At 35.2% G+C, this 18,422-nt stretch overlaps 1 protein-coding gene across 2 annotated transcripts; it reads right to left on the reverse strand.

Annotated features, from left to right (window-relative positions):
• Positions 1-1,173: 1,173 nt before the first annotated feature.
• LOC110831637 (N-acetylneuraminate (7)9-O-acetyltransferase) lies at positions 1,174-18,408 on the reverse strand. Of its 2 annotated transcripts, XM_087352883.1 has the most exons (15): positions 18,043-18,408; positions 16,283-16,379; positions 15,937-16,198; positions 15,615-15,734; positions 14,361-14,498; positions 13,199-13,318; positions 12,025-12,140; positions 11,208-11,396; positions 10,388-10,536; positions 9,264-9,433; positions 9,119-9,184; positions 7,556-7,792; positions 6,107-6,213; positions 5,083-5,299; positions 1,174-3,989 (listed from the first exon to the last, which is right to left on the reverse strand). In XM_087352883.1, exons 1-15 carry the CDS (start codon positions 18,182-18,184, stop codon positions 3,645-3,647), a joined length of 2,475 nt encoding a protein of 824 aa, XP_087209009.1. In that variant the 5' UTR covers positions 18,185-18,408; the 3' UTR covers positions 1,174-3,644. The 2 variants fall into 2 exon arrangements, with proteins under 2 accessions (XP_087209009.1, XP_087209010.1); XM_087352884.1 differs by lacking the exon at positions 9,119-9,184.
• Positions 18,409-18,422: the final 14 nt, after the last annotated feature.

An 18,422-nucleotide genomic window follows, 5' to 3' on the forward strand; every position in this document is an offset into this window, starting at 1 on the left:
AAAGAGAGGTATGTTCTGCATTATAGATCGAAATGTTCTGCTAAGCAGAAATGTATACTGTGTATTATGGCAGAAAAACAAACTTTGCATGTGTATGGTTCTGTTCTAATGCACAAATCCCAACATTGTGTAACAAATGAAACTGTTCCACCATGTACAGTATACAGGCTACTTAACACCAACATTGTACATACAGAAATTACACACTAAAAATGGAAATTACAAATGGTTTTGATACCAAATCAGTTCTGAAGGTAAACACACACACACACACACACACACACACACACACATATATACATATACAAGGATAAAACATTTTATTGTAAAAATTCTGAATCAAGTGAATACTGGTCAACAGAGCTGGATGGTAATTTACTCTTCAACAGTGAAAGGGTTAAAAGTGATGTTTTGTGTAAAATCAAACTCAAATTTATTAATGGCTATATTATTCGTCATTCTTAGCCAAGAAGTGAAATTAACCAACAGCAAGTAATGTTTTCGAGCTCTGATAATAAATCACAATATAGTGCTAGCACAGAGTACAGTTCATGTGGAGAACTATGAGCAACACATTCATATACTACATCATACTATACACGACAAACAATTAATTTTGCAACAGTAAAACCAAGCATGTTTTACACTGTTAATAGTTCTTAATATCAGATCCTCTGGGACTAAACATTGAATGAGAGGTCCAAACAGGCAATCCTGACTGAAGTTTTTCTCTTGTCTTCCAAGCAAATGATGAGTATCATAAAGAGACGACTGCTTGCTTCCACATTCTTCCACATCCATAACCACTGCCATTTGATCCTATAGTCTGTGCAGTTCAGAAACTGCTTAATAAACCAAGGAACGAAAGTTGCGGGTGTTGATTAAAACCCTGTCAAGAACTGCCTATTCAGAATCAACTAAGACATATTCAAAAGTTGTGTACACAGTCTGAGTCAATGAGTTTGGACTTTGCTCATTCTTTATAAAATGTTTCTTAGGTTGTTTAATAATGCTGTTTCAACTGGAAAATACATCATTGAATATGATCAGAAAATGTATATAAATGATAAGTGGGTTAGGATTTGGAAGAAAGAAATCATGACCTATTTCAAGGCACTGTCTTTGGCAATTGTCTGGAGAAACTTGAGGAAATCCACAAACAGACAACCATAGTTAGTAACTCATCACATTTTAAATGTTTATCTTCCAAACATAAGCCTAAAGGGTTACTAATATACAAATCTGCTCAGTGATTGAAGAGCTTTAGCTTTATGTAAGGTTTAGTGCTGCTGTAGTACAACTTTTATGTATAAATATAATATAAAACATTCTCTGCATACACATGCACACCCACACACATCACTTAAATATGACTAGCTCAACCCAACAGCTCTCACTGTCACCTAGCTTATTATCTTTAGAACAAAATATGTACAATTTCAACAGTTCCTCACACTTGGAACAATTAAATAAGTTTGGAGTATACTTCATCAATAACCATCACAGAACATTGCCTCTTATTCAAAGCTCTCATTATCTTTTACAGTAAAAACTTGTATAAAATAGAACTTCGAAATAAACAGAAATTTGTCTATCACAAAGTTCCTGAAAATATTTGACTGCAGAGCAATGTAAAAGTTATTCTAATCAACTGAAATTGTCTAAGAGGGTGAAGAACACCTAAGAACCAGGAAAAGGCCATTTAGAGGACACACAAATGGAAGGGTAGTTTAAACCGGACTATTCAGAAGTTGATTGTGATATAAATTGAATTCATATCACTTAAAATGTGGTCAAGTAAAATATTATTCATAAAATAGCAATCTTTGTACCCTAAGTACAAAGCCACAGTGGTTAAGGGGAAAGAGACAGAAACAGGAAATGAAGAAGGAAGGTCATGAAAGAAGAAATAAACAAATAAAGAAGTTTCATGCATTATTAACAATAGCACTGTATGAAACCAGACAAGGAGTGTGGGAGGTGAAGCCAGCCTAAGAATTGCTACATGGCCTTTTAATAGTTAATTATTGCATAATATAACATAAAATTAATTAAATTTATGCATTTAAACTTGAAAATAATGTTTCTGTGTATCTTTAACCTAACCATATAATAATTCTACTGAGGTTAAAAGCATGCTGTGCATTATGGATGGAGCTGTTCTGTCCAACATACAAAGTGCTGGACCATTAATTTCTTTCCAGAAACTTTGCACAAAAATAAATACATGTAAAAAACGTAATTTCTTAGATAATTTAGTTTTACAGTTAAAAATACCTGAATTCATATATATGTACAGGAATGAAATGCTGCACCAATGACTACAGTTTTGAGTCCCATAAATAATGGCTAAACACAGCCAACCAACTAATATAGTTTTATCTTGTTCACTTGCAGTCTGTCCTAGACAAAACACTCATCTCTAGCAAATACAAACCTTTTTATTCTTCTTATGTTTGCAAGTGGGAAAATCAACATGCATTCATAGTTTATGCATTAACATTGATACAGATATTCATGAATAAACAAGATTGGGCAGAGTGTATCTGCATGAACAGTTTGTGACTATACTTTCGGTAGGACGCGTGCGCGCACACATTTGCTCACTAATTCACACTATATACTCTTTGGAATTAATGGGTATGAAATAACTAAAAGAAAGTTGGCTACAGCTATCACAATGCAAAGGAAATGTAAGAATCTTATTAATGATATGAAATTCTAACTGGTTTGTGGTTGTCATAACTATGGTGATTATGATTAAGTGAATTTGTATATGTTTACTGAAATCATGAAAATGTAACAACAGTACTCCATTCCCATTAGTCCTATAAAATTTCTGAAAGCTCATGCACCACTGATCATGACTTAAGAACTACAGTACAGCAGTGCTTTTACAAGCATATGACATGCTATATCTTTTCTTACAGAGTATCACTATGAGTAATCTGAAGCTGAAGAAGGAATTTGACTGTTATTCCATGTGGAGTTTTACTGTACAGTAGCAACTTTTTAAGTGAAGGCAGTCTGTTAGTAGCTGCCATGTACAACCACAGCACCAGCATACTCACAAATTGAAATTTTCATTCACACTTCAGTTTTCACCTGCATGGCAGTGCGAAACAATGGATATTACCAAATGTCAAGTGAATTATGGATCTGCAAACATAAAATTTCAAACATGCAATTCCATAGTGTGCAGTAAGTAACCCTTTCACTATCAGTGAACCTATTAATCTGCTGAGGCTAGGTTCTATTGTATATATTCGTATGTATGTTAAAAGATGGCACTGCAATATTGATTTCCAGTACGCTTTGCTTACCTTGGTCATAAAAGTCTCTGTTGAAGTTAAGTTCCCATTGCCTAATTTAAAGTGTTCTCGTCATTTAGCATTCAAGTTTTATGATCCTGTTATCTCAGGATAAAGTTATGTCCAATCAAGGTTTTCTTTGATTTAATTTTCAAACCAACTGTCCCCCTGAAAAACATTAACTGGGGATTCAAATAAGTATTATTAAATTATGAAACAATCAGACAATTGAAAGGTTAAAAAAATTAATTATTATGTGCATCTGAAGTTTGTCCCAGTTTTCTGTTGCTTAAGACAATGCCTCATGACACATTTCCTTTCAACAAATGAGTCTCAAAACATGCCATCGTGAATCCCAATGGGCACTAGCACTCCCAGAAATAGGAGAGCATTACGCAGCACAAGCTTCCAGTCAGAAGGAACAGCATATGGCATGAGAACATATGTCAGTCGGTGCACTTCATGTGCTGCACACACAAAGATGAAAGAGGTGATAATCACATTCAGAACAGGGTATCCTGGCACCAACACCAGAACACCATGTGTATCAGCTGCTAGCCAGATATGGTACTGACTGATAAACAGTTCCAGTGAGATCCGACCAAACCAGGCGAAGAAACTGGAGTAGCGAGTCCTTAGCACTCCAGATATGTTGCGAAGCACAATGTAACTCACAATCTGTCAACATTACAAAGCTAAATCTTAACCTGTCATTCAATGATAATTACTCCAATTCTACAAGACTGAACAACTGATAAACTTATTAAATGCCCTGAACAGTGACAGTTATTTAGTTGGCCAATCTAATGGAACCTGCAGATTAATCACAGAGTTCCTAGACTTTATACTTGGCTAATTCAATCCAGTTCACACCTTTACAACTTATTCTTGCAACTAAACAAATTATTGCATGGAATAAAAGAGCCTTTTCATGGTCACTCAGCTAGTACAGAAATTTTTTGACTGTTACGGAACCTAAAAGTTCATTCTCATGTTCACATCTGGCCCCTGTCCAGAGGCAGATGAATCCAGTTCACATCTTTATGCTCAATTTTTCAATATCAATTTGTAACTTCAGTTTAAAGGTTTCTGACAATGCTGTGCTAAAATATGTTAAACTGCTCTTTTGGACTTTGTCCATTGTCTAAATTATAAGATTATAAAAATTACATTACTTTGAAACCTGAATTCTATTTTTGTCAGGTAAAAAAGGAGCAAGGAAGGCAGGAAATCTATCTGTTTGGCCCCATGGTTGATCTAGCCTCAGACCTGCATTTTCTTTTTCCTTCCCCCTTTTTTACCCAATGATAATAGCAAAATCTAGCTTTCCAAACATAATTTTGTAATTCAGACAATGACCAAAGTCCAAAAGAGCAATTTAACATAAATTTTTATTATTCTCCCATCTATGCTCATAGTTCACAAGTGGTCTCTTAAATTCAGGATTTTGACTGAAAGAGTATGTATTTCTCATCTATCCCATGCTTGCCACATGCTTCACCCACCTCACCCTCCTTGATCTGATCACCCTAATATTTGGCGCAAAGTATAATTTAGTGACTAAACTGGTCACAACTAAACTGGTCTGCATGACAATAATTTATAATACTATATCAATTTAATCATCTGAATGAAAGTAGGGATCAAATGTTCTTCCCAGAACTTATTTCAGGTGCACAATAGTGGCACATGCTTGATTAGCCTCTGTTATGCTACTAAACTGACAAAAGAATTTACTTCATTGGTAAGCATGCCACAAAGAATCACTTACAGGCACAAACACAGTGTAGGAATGGATCTCATTGCATTCCAGCTTGTTGCGGCACAGGAATGAAAATGTTGTATAGCTGCCCATGCCAATGATAGATGCCAGAGTCGCTGATAATGCAATGCCTGGTGAAAACAGATTGCTATGATTGTTATCATCCAGAAAGTTGTATCTCTGTGCCAACAGGTACGCCACTGCAAACACCATCCCATATGATATGCTGCAACACAAAATAACAATTTTCATAATGCACATCTAAAACTCAGTTTACATTACAAAATACTGGAGAAGATACTGCATGCAAATTCCTAGGAAAAACATTTTCAAAGATTGAAGACCCAGCCCTGTCATCATCTTCACTCCCCTGGTCTTCCTCTAAGAATATGTGAAGAACTGTATTTACTGCCACTCTATGTATTTGAATATCACGTCACCAATATTATAACAACAGATATTTTGAAATACGCATATTTAAGTCATCTATTATAGCTGTATCTCTGAATAAGGATGGACAAAATCTGCCTGTGGTGGCTGTGTGACACCAACTTACCACTGTCAATATTCTCTGTTTAAATAGTATTACAAATATTGTTGTTAATTTTTCTTATTCTACTTCACTGAAATTCCATTATTCTACAAAATCAGTATGCATGAAATTCAGAGTGGCAGTAAAGAAGGAAAATGTAAAGTACTACATTGTCAAAGCACATGTGTGAGGTGAGTTAACATTAAGAAGTACATCTTCAGTACGTACTGAAAGAAATATGATGTGACAACCTCCCTCTATACCCACCAGGCCATCCATTATTCTTTACCCCTGTAACATGCATCACAGAGTTTCTATTTACAATAGACAAGCAACGTAGATAGGTAATATTGCCTCAATGTGCTCCTTGTCATATGAGAGGCATACATCAAAGCAATATGCATTATTCTGTCACCACTGGGTTTACTTCTGTAACTTTGAAAGAGGAAAACAAATCATAATCAGCCAGTAATATTACAAGCTATGAGCACAGGAACTCACCTGTATCGATCCAGTTTCCAACGGAACCACCACTCATGTATATCATCATCTGTTGTTACAAATAGAGCTTTCCATGGTCGTGTAACAAACACCTTTTCAAAGAAAACCTGAAATGTAAGAAAACTGAATGCAGAAATATGGTGGATTTAAGGTTCTCATGGCAGTGAGTACAAGGATGGCTGTCTTCTGGGTTGTTGTGCCATGTAGTCTAGTAGACATTTAACAACGTTTCAGAGATCCTTGCTGCCTCCATCATTAGGGAGATGAGTCATTGGTGCTACAACCAAGAAGACAGCAACCTTAGAAATATGCTGTCAATTAACTTTCCAAAATGGGTATAAAAAATTATTGTAGTTGTCCATAAAGTTGCAAAACATAGGATGTACAACCAAGTTGAAATTTCCATAGTGGTTACACCTTTCTTTTCATGCAAAGTTAGTTCTGGAATCAAACCAGACTCATATCCCCTTTCACTGCCAGTAATCCTGTTGTGCTAGGCCTGCCATGATACAGTCTGGCTTATTCTTAGAAAATGGTTTTTTTCTTACTGAATTTAATTCATATACAATACACTCTGATTATCCATGGTAAAGACAGAAATAACACTGTGGTAATAGCTTGCCATACAGTCACAATGCAATCTTAACAAAGAATTTGGCTGTTCACAGTGTTGGAGTATTGGCGTAAAGATTTATAGTCACACAAAAATTATGGGAAGGCTTTGGTTTGGTGGAGGGCATTGTTGTTGATCAGAAATTTGGAGTATCCACCTGCATGATAATGAAAGCATACAGAACAACATATTTATGTAAATATGAGCTGTGAAATGCACTTGAATTTTTAGAAAAAATAAAGTCTCAAGTAACAGTCAGATTTAAAAAAATGTTAAGTTAAAAAAAGTGGCAAAAGCAATTTTGTGACAATACTGTCATACACTGTCATTAGTTGCATGGAATCTTTGGGTGATGACTTGTGTTTGTGTGTGTGAGAGAGACCGAAAGAAAAAGACATAATGCAACTCACTTCAATACCAAAACAGCAACATCCGAACAAAGTCTCATTATTTCAAGCAGTTTTGTTCATACATTCTTCTGTGAAACAATTATTTATATATGTACTTTATCAAAATATCTGCACTGTTTCTTTATGTCTAAACCATAATACATTTCCTAATCCATTGCAACACAAAACAATTATCCCAAATTACAAAAAAGTATTCTAAATATAAGCTGAAATCAACTTTCAAGGGATGAAGATTAAAAAAATGTGCAGTTTATATTCACGTAAGTACAGATTGTTACAATATGTAGAACATTTCATTTTCATCAATTTTTTCTTTCCAATCTTGGGCACAGAGCCTACTACAGCCTGTAATTTTTTGCAAAACTGGTAGCAATAGGAGTGTAATAACTCATTTATGACAGAAAGATGGTATTCACAACTATTCACCTCAGACATATACAGAATGGTGATGACACTGAACAAGCCTACAAACTTAAGCACCAGGTACAGATATTGTAGCGGGTTGCTCTCGGAGGAAGCAGCAGTCACTTGTGGTGGTAGTGCCAACACGAGGTACACCATGAGGAACCAGAAGGATATAAGTGGTACAAAGTAGTAGAACTGGTATGGGCGGTTCATACACAGGCACAACGTGACCGTCATGAAGTTCAGTCGGAACAAAACCTGTCACAAGAAACACACCCATAATGTTAAAATATTACCCGGCCAAAAGAAGAAATCCACATTTTAGAGTCGTGCACCCACAAGTTTCAATTCTCACTTTCTCAGTGTTAAGATGACTGTGAAAGTGAATAACCTGTTGGGAGATGGTAGCTGCAACTTAACATGGGGTATCAATAATTATGGAAAAGTAGCATATTTTGCATTCAGAAACTTTTGATTTTGCCAATGATAATGAAAGACATGCAGAGGAAATCACACTGAATTCATATAATCTTAAATCCAATACCACCTGCATGAAAGGCTAGGGCTTACCCCCACATAACCAGGCACCCTCACAGACAGACACAATGCACTGACAGTAACATTTTTTAATCTCAGTTTCAGAACCGTAATTTTATATTTTACAGTATGTTATATTGTTACTTAACATAAAAAATAATGCTAAGAAGCCCTAACCTTGTCACACACCTCTATCTGAGCTTGAATTTAGTTCCCTCAGTGGAATTTCATTACAGTAAGACATTCTCCGCCCACTCAATCAGAATTCTGTGTAGAATTTATACACTCACCATCTCTTGCATATTCCTTTTTTGTAAATTAGTGCATGAACTACACTTTTATTTTTACAAAATGTCAATAGCTAGACATATTTCTTATGAGAAATATATACATTCATTACAAGCATTAGTTTTCTAAATTGAGTACCAAATTTTTGGTCCATCATGGAGAATATCACCATAAATGTAAACAATTTAATTTTAAAAATGGGTAGGCGATTATGAGGTTACCTGATGACAAAATGCTGCATATGTTTTCTTTTAATGTCTTCATATACAAAATAAATTCTCATACATTCATTAATTGACACACAAATTAAATAAGCATAAATCATCAGATCTCTTCATGTTTCTTTGCTATGAAACAGCCTTTTATCTTCCACATTTGTATGGCTGCAATGTCGTATTTGAGATGATATATGTGGCAAATCATAAGAGAATGAGCACTAGACAGTTTTAAATGTGATGTCCTGCATGATTAGACTTCTGTGACAAATTTTTTTGTTAATTTTGTATTCCATGTGTATGAAAGAAACATGTGAAATATACAGGAATTAATTTATTTCCTAATTTTACAAGAAATGAAGTTGAATAAATCATGTGACAAAAAACAAACACATCCCTTTATAGCATGCAAATACTATAATCATAATGCATTTCACAAATAAAAGTTTGGTGACTTACCCAGAACTTGTCCAAACAATAACAAGCAGCTTTAGAAAGAAGAACTTAAAGCTTGGACACATGCTCAATGCAGTGCCAGCCTTACCTCAACCACCCTCCGCAGCCCACAGCTCTCCGAATGCCAGTATGAACTGAACTTGAAGCTCCTGTTCTGTAAGAGATTCAAGCACTACTCACCAGACTGCTCAGTATCATCATAATAACCCATCAATGAAATTCACCAGTCATACCTGGAAGAAGCGGACCAGCCCTGCATCACCACGCTGCCAGAAGTAGCAGAAATGCCCATATCCAGACAAGAATAAGTATGCAGACACAAGAACACGGATGTGCATATAGATTGGCAGGATCCCACTTGCACCTGTCATGTGATAGATGAGGATCACCAACTGCATCCAGCCTGAAGTAAACATCATATGATAAATATAAGCATTTACTAATAAACTAACCACTAAATAAAAAACTAATGAACCATACAACAAGTTAAACTACATAGACAACCAACAAACTAATTACATAATTAAATAATCAGTCATCTCATGACTGAAAATAATTTTTTAACCACAATTGCCAGGAATATGTAGCAACTGCTGTATTATAATTTGAATTCCTGATGGTAACAAATTGTCAAAATATGTCACTGATTATGTGAAGGTGTTTTTATTTGTGCTGACTAACAGAATACAGCACATATTTTACCTAACTATAAAATTTATCAATGATGTCTACATTACAAAGCTTCCTCAAAAAAATTATAGTTAATCAGCTGTTCAAGAAATTCCTTGTTCTTACGGCAACTGAAGATTCAGCACCACTATCACATAAGTACATCATTGAACCCTGCCCTGAGCCAGTTAAATCCAGTTTTATATCGCAATTTTCAAGCTAGATTTTAATATTATTTTCCCACCTACCTACACCAGAGTCTTAAATGTGACCTTTCCTCTGTGTTTCCCAACTAGAAATGTTTGTATGTATTTATTGTTTCCCTAACCATATTAAACGTCCTACCTGCATTAATTGTGCTTGCTAACCCATATTTTCATTCACAGAAGAAACAGTAAATTATACAAAAGAAAATTACTGAATACTTAGACAGAATGAAGTATAAACCAGTATCAATAGCATAATAAAATATAATGTAAAAGAAATATTTGGAAAATTCAAGAATAGGATGTGTGAGACTTGCATCAGGCATTTAGCCTGTATGAGTGAATGAAATAATGGGTAAATAAACAAAAGAATGAATAAATGATAGAACTTTGGGAACTCTGTGTGTGCATGCACACATAGCTAAAAAGTCACTTTTAAGCCATTCTGAATATCTATAAGCAAAACAATGGACTAAACTCACCTTTCCACTCATCAGTCTGGTCACGATGCAGCACTTTTGTAAAACGACTATCTTCAGTGAAGAAAAGTCCAAGTGCAAACACATAACCAAATGGCAGCCAGAAGCTCACTTGACTGAAGTATTTGTTTTCCTTCATGAAGAAATTTGTTCTGAAAGACATCAAATGTGACACAACGACTGTGGACAGCTTGGTTTAACCATATCATGAGGGTGTGTATGGGATGTGGCGGTAGAGCTCCATACACTTAATACATTCACAGTATACTAAGACTCAAATATAATGACAGTAAAAGTCTATTACACCTAGAGACAGAGAAACATGATTCTAATGTCTCATATTGTTGCACCTTGACAGCAACATGTACAGGCTAACCATTCCCTGCCTACAACTTGATTCAACAACTTAAAAAGTAAGAGTGGAACCACAGTGAGCAATCAAGACAAGATGAAACTGTTTGAAACCGCACCAGTTACGTACAGTGCAGAAACATGCAAAGAATGAAATTGGAATGCCCACACTAACAAAACCAACAAGACACATCAAAAACATGATCACTCATAACTGATGCTGTCTGGCTGCCACTCAAAATTTAAATCTTGTACAGTGAAGATGGCAGAGGAATGTTTCTTTAGAAAATTTGTGTAATTTTTACAGTGATGGCTGCAGCAAGTAACAACAATCACAAGTTTTAGTTTCATAGTTTCCCTGCCCCCACAAACTAGGTTAAGAATAATAATGATCGTTTCTGGTAACAATAATGATGGTAACTGAAACAAAATGCATGTAAAGGAAGGACTCTACATTTTGTGACATACTTACCTATCACAAAGGAAAAAATAAGCCATGATGATGCCCATTCTGGCCAGCGATGTCACCAATGTGTACATGTCGGACTCATGGGGTGATTGCTGCTTCCCTGCTTCAGTAAGGGGTGAGTATGACACTGGTGCAGTTCCTGTCCAGTTTTTCATCCAACCACGCAACACCAGAACAAATGACAACACAGAACTGAAACAAATGTCAACATTTATTACTTTGTTTCTTGGGCTCTTTAACCCTTTCAAGTGAAAGCTCCTCAAAATAATATTCAAGAATTTAGTCCGTACTGCAAAATAAAACATGACTCTTCAGCATTATAAAGATCAAGCGGTTAATGCTGTTTGAGGAAATAATCCGTTTGGACTAACACAGGACCCATATACACAAAATGCGGAGTTACTGATTGTTAAAGCAGGGAATGCACATAGTCCTACTTGGCTTTAGGCATTAATGGTACATGCATAGTGTCATATGAGAAATGATGAGTAATGAACTGAGATTTGTGCAGAAGGCAGCAGTCACGGTCTGTTCTAAGAAACTATGGTGGCATATGCCTGCAGACCATCAATATGTATTAAACAGAAATGGTTCTAGTGGAAGAACAAGATCCTTGAGACACTAATGAAAACCATGGACACTTTACAGAAGTTCATTTCTCAGAGTAAGATTTAAAATGCAGACTTCCCGAATAAAGAATGCAATGTGGCATTTAATCTATATGTTAACATATTCGCCATTCAGAAATGTTCAGTCCATTTGTGCTTGCCTATAATGTAATTTTTTTAAGCTCTCATGGCTCTAAAAACTGCAGTCTCACCTTACACCCAGTATAGCAAATGTGACGACCTGCAACATGGTGTATGGCTCTGCACTGCTACAGCATGTGCCATCATTGAAGTTCATGTGGTCATTGCAGTACATGTTCAGCAGGATCTAAACAAATTATTTAAATCACAGCAAAACCTGTTTACAACAAATCTCTATGTAGGATAATGGTAAATACATAACACATCTGAATATCTCTACATTTTAAATTATCAGTTTGAAGTCTTTCCCCAAGACACTATAATATGTACCTAGAATTGTATTTATGTTCCTTGATTTATTTAACAAAGCTTTCTCAACTGCACAGCTTACACAGCATTCATTGCTAGGACGCCAATCACATGAGGTCCTCTGCCACAATACAGGAATCAAATATTATTTTCTTCCACCAAGCTACACCATTTAGTTCATATGTTGCCAATTTATCATATCATCCTTTGATGTGATGCTGGAAACTAAACTACAGGCAATGTAACAGGAATATTTCTATACATTCTGCTACTGTATGTATGATAACCTGACAACAGTAAAATCTGCTCGTGACCAGTAGCTGAACATAAAATGATTAATGTCACAACAAATCAAGTACAGGCTGATGTTGTTCCTTCATGAAGAAGCAAAGTTGTTTGGAAATATTTGCATCTTTCATTCTTTATCATGCTGCTAGGCTAGTGCATGGTAGATGAAAATTATTCTTTGATTTTGCTTCAAGTTTTTAAGCTAATTATGGTAATGAAACAAAGTGCTGCTTGAAGTAATATGTTTCTATGAAGGTGACAGCTCATCAACGAGTGAAACAAGATGATGACAATCTGCAACAGACTGAAACACATCTGTCCAGTACAAGGTATGTAACAATGACATAAGTGTAATAAAAGCAAGCTGATTAACATCTAGGCATATATCATTAACCACTTGGTTGTAATGATAATTTGTGGTAGAAAAAGGGACAGTGGGGCAAGTTTATATCTGCATATTTTTTTTTTCCTACGGCAACCATCATTCCACCAAAGATACATACTTCTTTATCACCCCTGAAGCATGTGACAGCAAATTCGCTACATGTGGCTTTACTTCTTTTTTTGACCAGTGTAAAGTTAATAAATAGTCTTTGGACATTGGTATTTTCAGGACCTAATAACAAGTACAATATGACTATTACTCACTTGAGTGTCATGTTTGAGAGCCAGTGGACCAAGATGTATCCCATCTTCACTCTCCTCCAGGTTGCCCTGTGCTACAAGTCGAGAGCTGGACCACAGCTGGGCTGCACTGTGCTGAAGAATCTGCATCAAACACAACCAAACTTTCACAACATATTTAAGGTTTTCATCTTTGAAGAAAGAAAGCAAATAGCTGTCTTCTGGGTTTTTGCCCCATTTACTTTGGTCTACAAGCCATCTTCAAAATCTCAAAAAAAAAAAACCCATAATCTCACACAAAAATGCCTAACCATCATACACAGAAGGCATATACGGTGCATGGAGGTAAGACTCCATTCATATACTGAATAAGATGGTGTAGCAGTTAACAGACTAGATGCATAATAGGAAGTACCCAACTTGAACCTTGGATGGATAATCCCCTATCCTAAATGAGATTTTTATGGTTCTCTTAGTCTATCCAAAATATATTTGGGCAGTACCTTAAAGGGGCCATGACCAACCTTTCCAAATACTTACCTTCTTATTATTCACCATCATCTTCTATACTAAATGACACTTTTCCAACTACACTGACTATACAACGTAAAATAATAGGAAGACTGAGAATTGTCTAAATGGTGCAGAAGAAAGCAATAATGGCCTGTTTTATGGAATTATCCAACATTTGCCTGAAGGAATTGGGAAAACCATGAAAAGAGCACAATCAGAATAACCAATAACTGGATTGAGACCCAAAGCCAGGACCTCCCAAATATAAAGTAGAACCAATCATTCAAGCAAAATGTTCAGTGATTAGTTTCTCAACTTATTCAATAATATATAACCCCTTCACTTGACACACTACTGCTAAATAACACGACTCTTAAAATGTGTCATTCTGTTATTTCTTAGTTTGTCTTCCAAGGTAATCTCTCTAATTTTTCAATTCCTTATTCTATCTCTTTTAGTTTTATCTTCTGTACTTCTTAAAACTCTCACCTCTGCTGCAGTTAATCTGCTAATATCTGCTTAAATTATTCTATTACACATGAAAATATTAAATCTACCATTTAATCTAATTTGAGTCCAAATATTTTTCTTAGTGCAATGACTTTCTGTTCTACATGTCCAGATGCATAGTTTGCCTGTCAGGTTTGCATATATGACAATCTTTTAATGTTACCTCCATGGCTGCCTTGTTATACATATCAATTTGCTCATTAGTGATCATGGCTCTTGCAGGATGCAGTTTTTCAGTGTTTACGGGCTCCTGCAGCGTCCACAGCACACGAGACCTCTTTGCAGAGATGGTGTCGATTGCCTGTTGAGTTGGAGTTACACAAGAAAATGTTACAATGTACAATAATTAAAGAACACTGAGACAATGGTCCATACAATCCTCTCACTATTAACAAATAAAAACATTATCAGCTGGTAGTGTATTCACATTTCCTTCTTTTAATGTGTAATTAAAACAAACACACAAATACACACACACACAAATAAATCTATAGAATTTCAGGTTTTCACAGCGCAATAACCCAGAAGACAGCAAACTTCACAAATAAATTTATTTTATGGAAAACTTTTAAGCTAATTTTAAATTTCAATCTTCCTTTTGAAAAACAGAGCCTTGTTTGCTGATTGTGGTCTTCTAGGTTGTGATGAAGTGTAGTTTTGTAGATGGTTACCAATGTTTTGGAGCAACATGTTCTTCTGAATTACTAGTAACCACCTACAAGATTTTATGGTATGACAACCCAGACAACCACAATCAACATCTTCATTATTATCAAAACCTCAACTTTCAGGACATTCTTTCAGTGTGAAGTTAGTTTTGGAAACAGATTTTTTTTCCTGGAGTTAAAAACCAAAGAAACAGTAAACATTTGATAATACACAGCACCTAAATAATAAGAAGGCAATGGACTTTAAAGCCTCTGTATCAATGGCTAACAATATTGTACATTTAAGTCCCTGTTGCCTAAGTAACCATTAAAAGTATTAGGCAAATATAGCCAAAGTCAATCTCAAAAGTTGTGGCATGTTAACTTAAACAATTATAAACAGTTCCAAACTGGAACTTTGTAAGAGTGATTTCTTGTCAAGCCTTGATGCAATAAATTATAAAGAATGAGATCAAACAGCATATAAATCTGTTCTTGAGGCATGATATCAAGTTCATTCTTTCAGACAATTCTTAGAAAAACTTCTAAATAATTACTAAACAGTATCACAAAATGAGAAATGTATATGTGATACCTACATAAAAACAGGTACAGGATACATCAATTTCAAAACTCTGCAACACAAAAATAAAGTGGGACGTAAATTTTGCAACTGTTAAAAAGTTAATAAATAGATGCAACAAAATTCCATAATTTATTTTGATTTCTCTCATGCATCAAATGACAAGAGAATCACACAAACTTGTCACCTGTATAAGATGTGTGAGGTTCAATGAGTATTCCTGTAGTGCAAGGACAGAAGCATTAGAATCTTTAATGGACCATGTAGCACTTCCAGCCACAATCATACTGGGAGGCTCATTCTTGTCCTGTAATACACAGTGAAACTGTCACTAGTACAAACTAAAGTGGAGTTATATGGAACAGCAAGAACAAAATTTATTCCTTCAAAATGCTAGTAAATATTCACAGATTAAAAAGTTTAGAGAGATTAAAAATATGCTGATTAAGTCACACTGAATTTTGAAAGCTTCAGATCATACAACAACAATAATTATTATTTCCTATTACCTTCCAGTTCTGAAAATCATCAATCATATGTTTTGAAACATAAGGGCTCCAAATGAACTCAACATGAAGACGAAGTTTTGAATCACCAAAAGAAAGGTCTGAGTGATGTTGATCTGGTGGAATGGTTGCAACAGTATCTTCACGAGGGTCCAGGTGGTTCAGGAATGCCAAGTACAACTGACGTATACGTGAGTCACCAATGAATACAAAGTGGTTGTGCTTTCCCCAGAACGCAAGATACCGTAGACATCTCCTTGTGTCTCTAAAACACCACAGGTTTTTTTAGTTGATTTCATGCTTATGTGCCACAATATTAAAAACATTATAATCCTGTTAAAGTTCTTACGTTTGACTGTAATGGTGCATCATACAGCCATACGGTTGCCACTCTTGGTCTCCTTTGTACCGCCCATCTGACAGAAGCCATTTGCACGAATCTATTCCTGTGGATCACACAACACACTTTTGACGTAAATACGTCTATACAGAAGGGTCATTCGGAAAAAAAGTGAAAGGAAAACGTGTAAGATCCATATCAACAATGTGTAAATATGGACTGACAAAAATGGTCAGCTTGCGTGCATTGTTATGTTACCCAACAAACGTCATGTTTACTCGGCATTGTTGTGTTAGAGTAGAGTTTATTTACATTCCATGGATCCTTCTTAGGACTCAACCAAAGGATGTAGAACATGTCATTTCATACAATATACATACACTTCACAACTTTCAACACAAGTACAAGAACGTATTTCACATATCAATGTACATAAATTTCAGATTCTGCAATACAAGTATGAAAAATAATTTTACAAATTAATATACATAAACCTCAGAATTTTAAATATAAATACAAAACTTGCTTTACATATACGTAGATTATGGATATAAAGCTTAAACATTTTCAGCAGAGATGAAATCATCTACAGAATAGAAGGAGTGAGTAAAGAGGTAATCTTTCAATGCAGGCTTGAATACCTTTATATCATAATTTAGACTTTTAATTGTTGGTGGAAGATTATTAAACAACTTGATACCTGTATAGTACACTCCTTTCTGATATTTAGTAAAGTTAACATTTGGCACATATAGATCATGTTTACGTCTTGTATTTAAATTATGTACATCTGTATTTCTTTTAAATTTATCCATGTTTTCCACCACAAATGATAGCAAGCAGAGTATAAATTCACTTGCAAGTGGAAGTATATTAAATTTACGAAATAATTTTCTACAAGATACCCTGCTTTTGACACCAGCCATTATTCTAATTATTTTCTTTTGCATGTAAAAAACTTTATTACTGTCTGTTGAATTTCCCCAAAAGATTAATCCATATGACAATACAGAGTGAAAGTATCTAATGTCATGATTGGTACGACTGTTCTCATGGCAAAGCATGCAGAGCTTAATTTGGGAATAATATACTCAATGTGTTTCTTCCAATTTAAGGTACTGTCGACTTGTAAGCCAAGGAATTTGTTTGCTTCAACTTCCATAATTAATTTTTCTTCAAAACCTATATTTAATCTAGGATATGTCTTGTGTTTAGTAACAAATTTTATGAAGTTTGTTTTTTCAAAATTTAGTGCCAGTTTGTTAGCTCTAAACCATTTGTTTATGTTGGCAAAGACATCATTCATGATATTTTCAAGATAGATCAATTCTTGGTGTGCAATAATGATGCTTGTATCATCAGCAAAAATAATAGGTTTGGATATAGAGTTTATAGTTGCCGGCAGGTCATTTATATATATGAGGAAAAGTAAGGGTCCAAGAACTGAGCCTTGTGGCACTCCGTGATTTACGATACCCCATCCTGAATAGGTATTACATTACTGCTGTCAACATTCAGCTTTCGTTATTGCGGAAAGAACTGAGCTGTGAATCGGTTGTAGAAGAAGTGCGTCGTGGACTAGATAATTTTGTGCTGGTAAAAACGTTTTAGAATATCACAAGTACTTATCTTATATAAGAATTATTACATTACATTACAGAGATTCTCCGGAACCGTGGTTCCACTGTCAACTTTTTACAGTCACTATCTCATGGAGGGACTGAAGTGAGGTTAGGTATACAAAGTATAAATTAAAAGTGCCTGCTTACCGTATTTCAAATGTAGCATTCCATGATATATAACAAAACCCGCCACTAGTGCTAGAGCTAAAAGCTTAGCATTTTTAGCATTTATCTGTTGAATTACTTCAGCAGCAGACTTCCCTTGTTTGCTCGACGCTTCGGCTGACATCTTTCACAATCACAACCACCAGCAAGGAAAAATTACAGCAGAAGCAATAATTTCAAAATTTCTAATGCAGTACACAGTATGCATTCTGAAGAACTATGACGGAGGAATCGTAAATTTACAACCATACACGCGTTCATATTTATAATTATATGTCTATTGAATATTTCAAAACACTCGTTGAGAACGAGCGGTTAACACTTGAGCCGAGCACAGAAAAACTATACGCAACAATTTATAC

Source organism: Zootermopsis nevadensis, unplaced genomic scaffold (assembly GCF_977971745.1).
Source record: "Zootermopsis nevadensis isolate Lab colony 2312 unplaced genomic scaffold, Znev_1.0 Znev_ptg000021l, whole genome shotgun sequence".
Taxonomy (NCBI): domain Eukaryota; kingdom Metazoa; phylum Arthropoda; class Insecta; order Blattodea; family Termopsidae; genus Zootermopsis; species Zootermopsis nevadensis.

Bases quoted from the DNA above. Each gene is read 5' to 3' on its own strand.
- LOC110831637 (XM_087352883.1), bottom strand. From the start codon at position 18,184: ATGTCAGCCGAAGCGTCGAGCAAACAAGGGAAGTCTGCTGCTGAAGTA. The intron at 7,793-9,118 runs GTAAGGCTGGCA...TTCTTGTGACAG, and splicing joins GGCTGCGGAGGGTGGTTGAG to GTTTTGTTCCGACTGAACTT. The intron at 5,300-6,106 runs GTGAGTTCCTGT...TTTGTGTTGCAG, and splicing joins TGGAAACTGGATCGATACAG to CATATCATATGGGATGGTGT.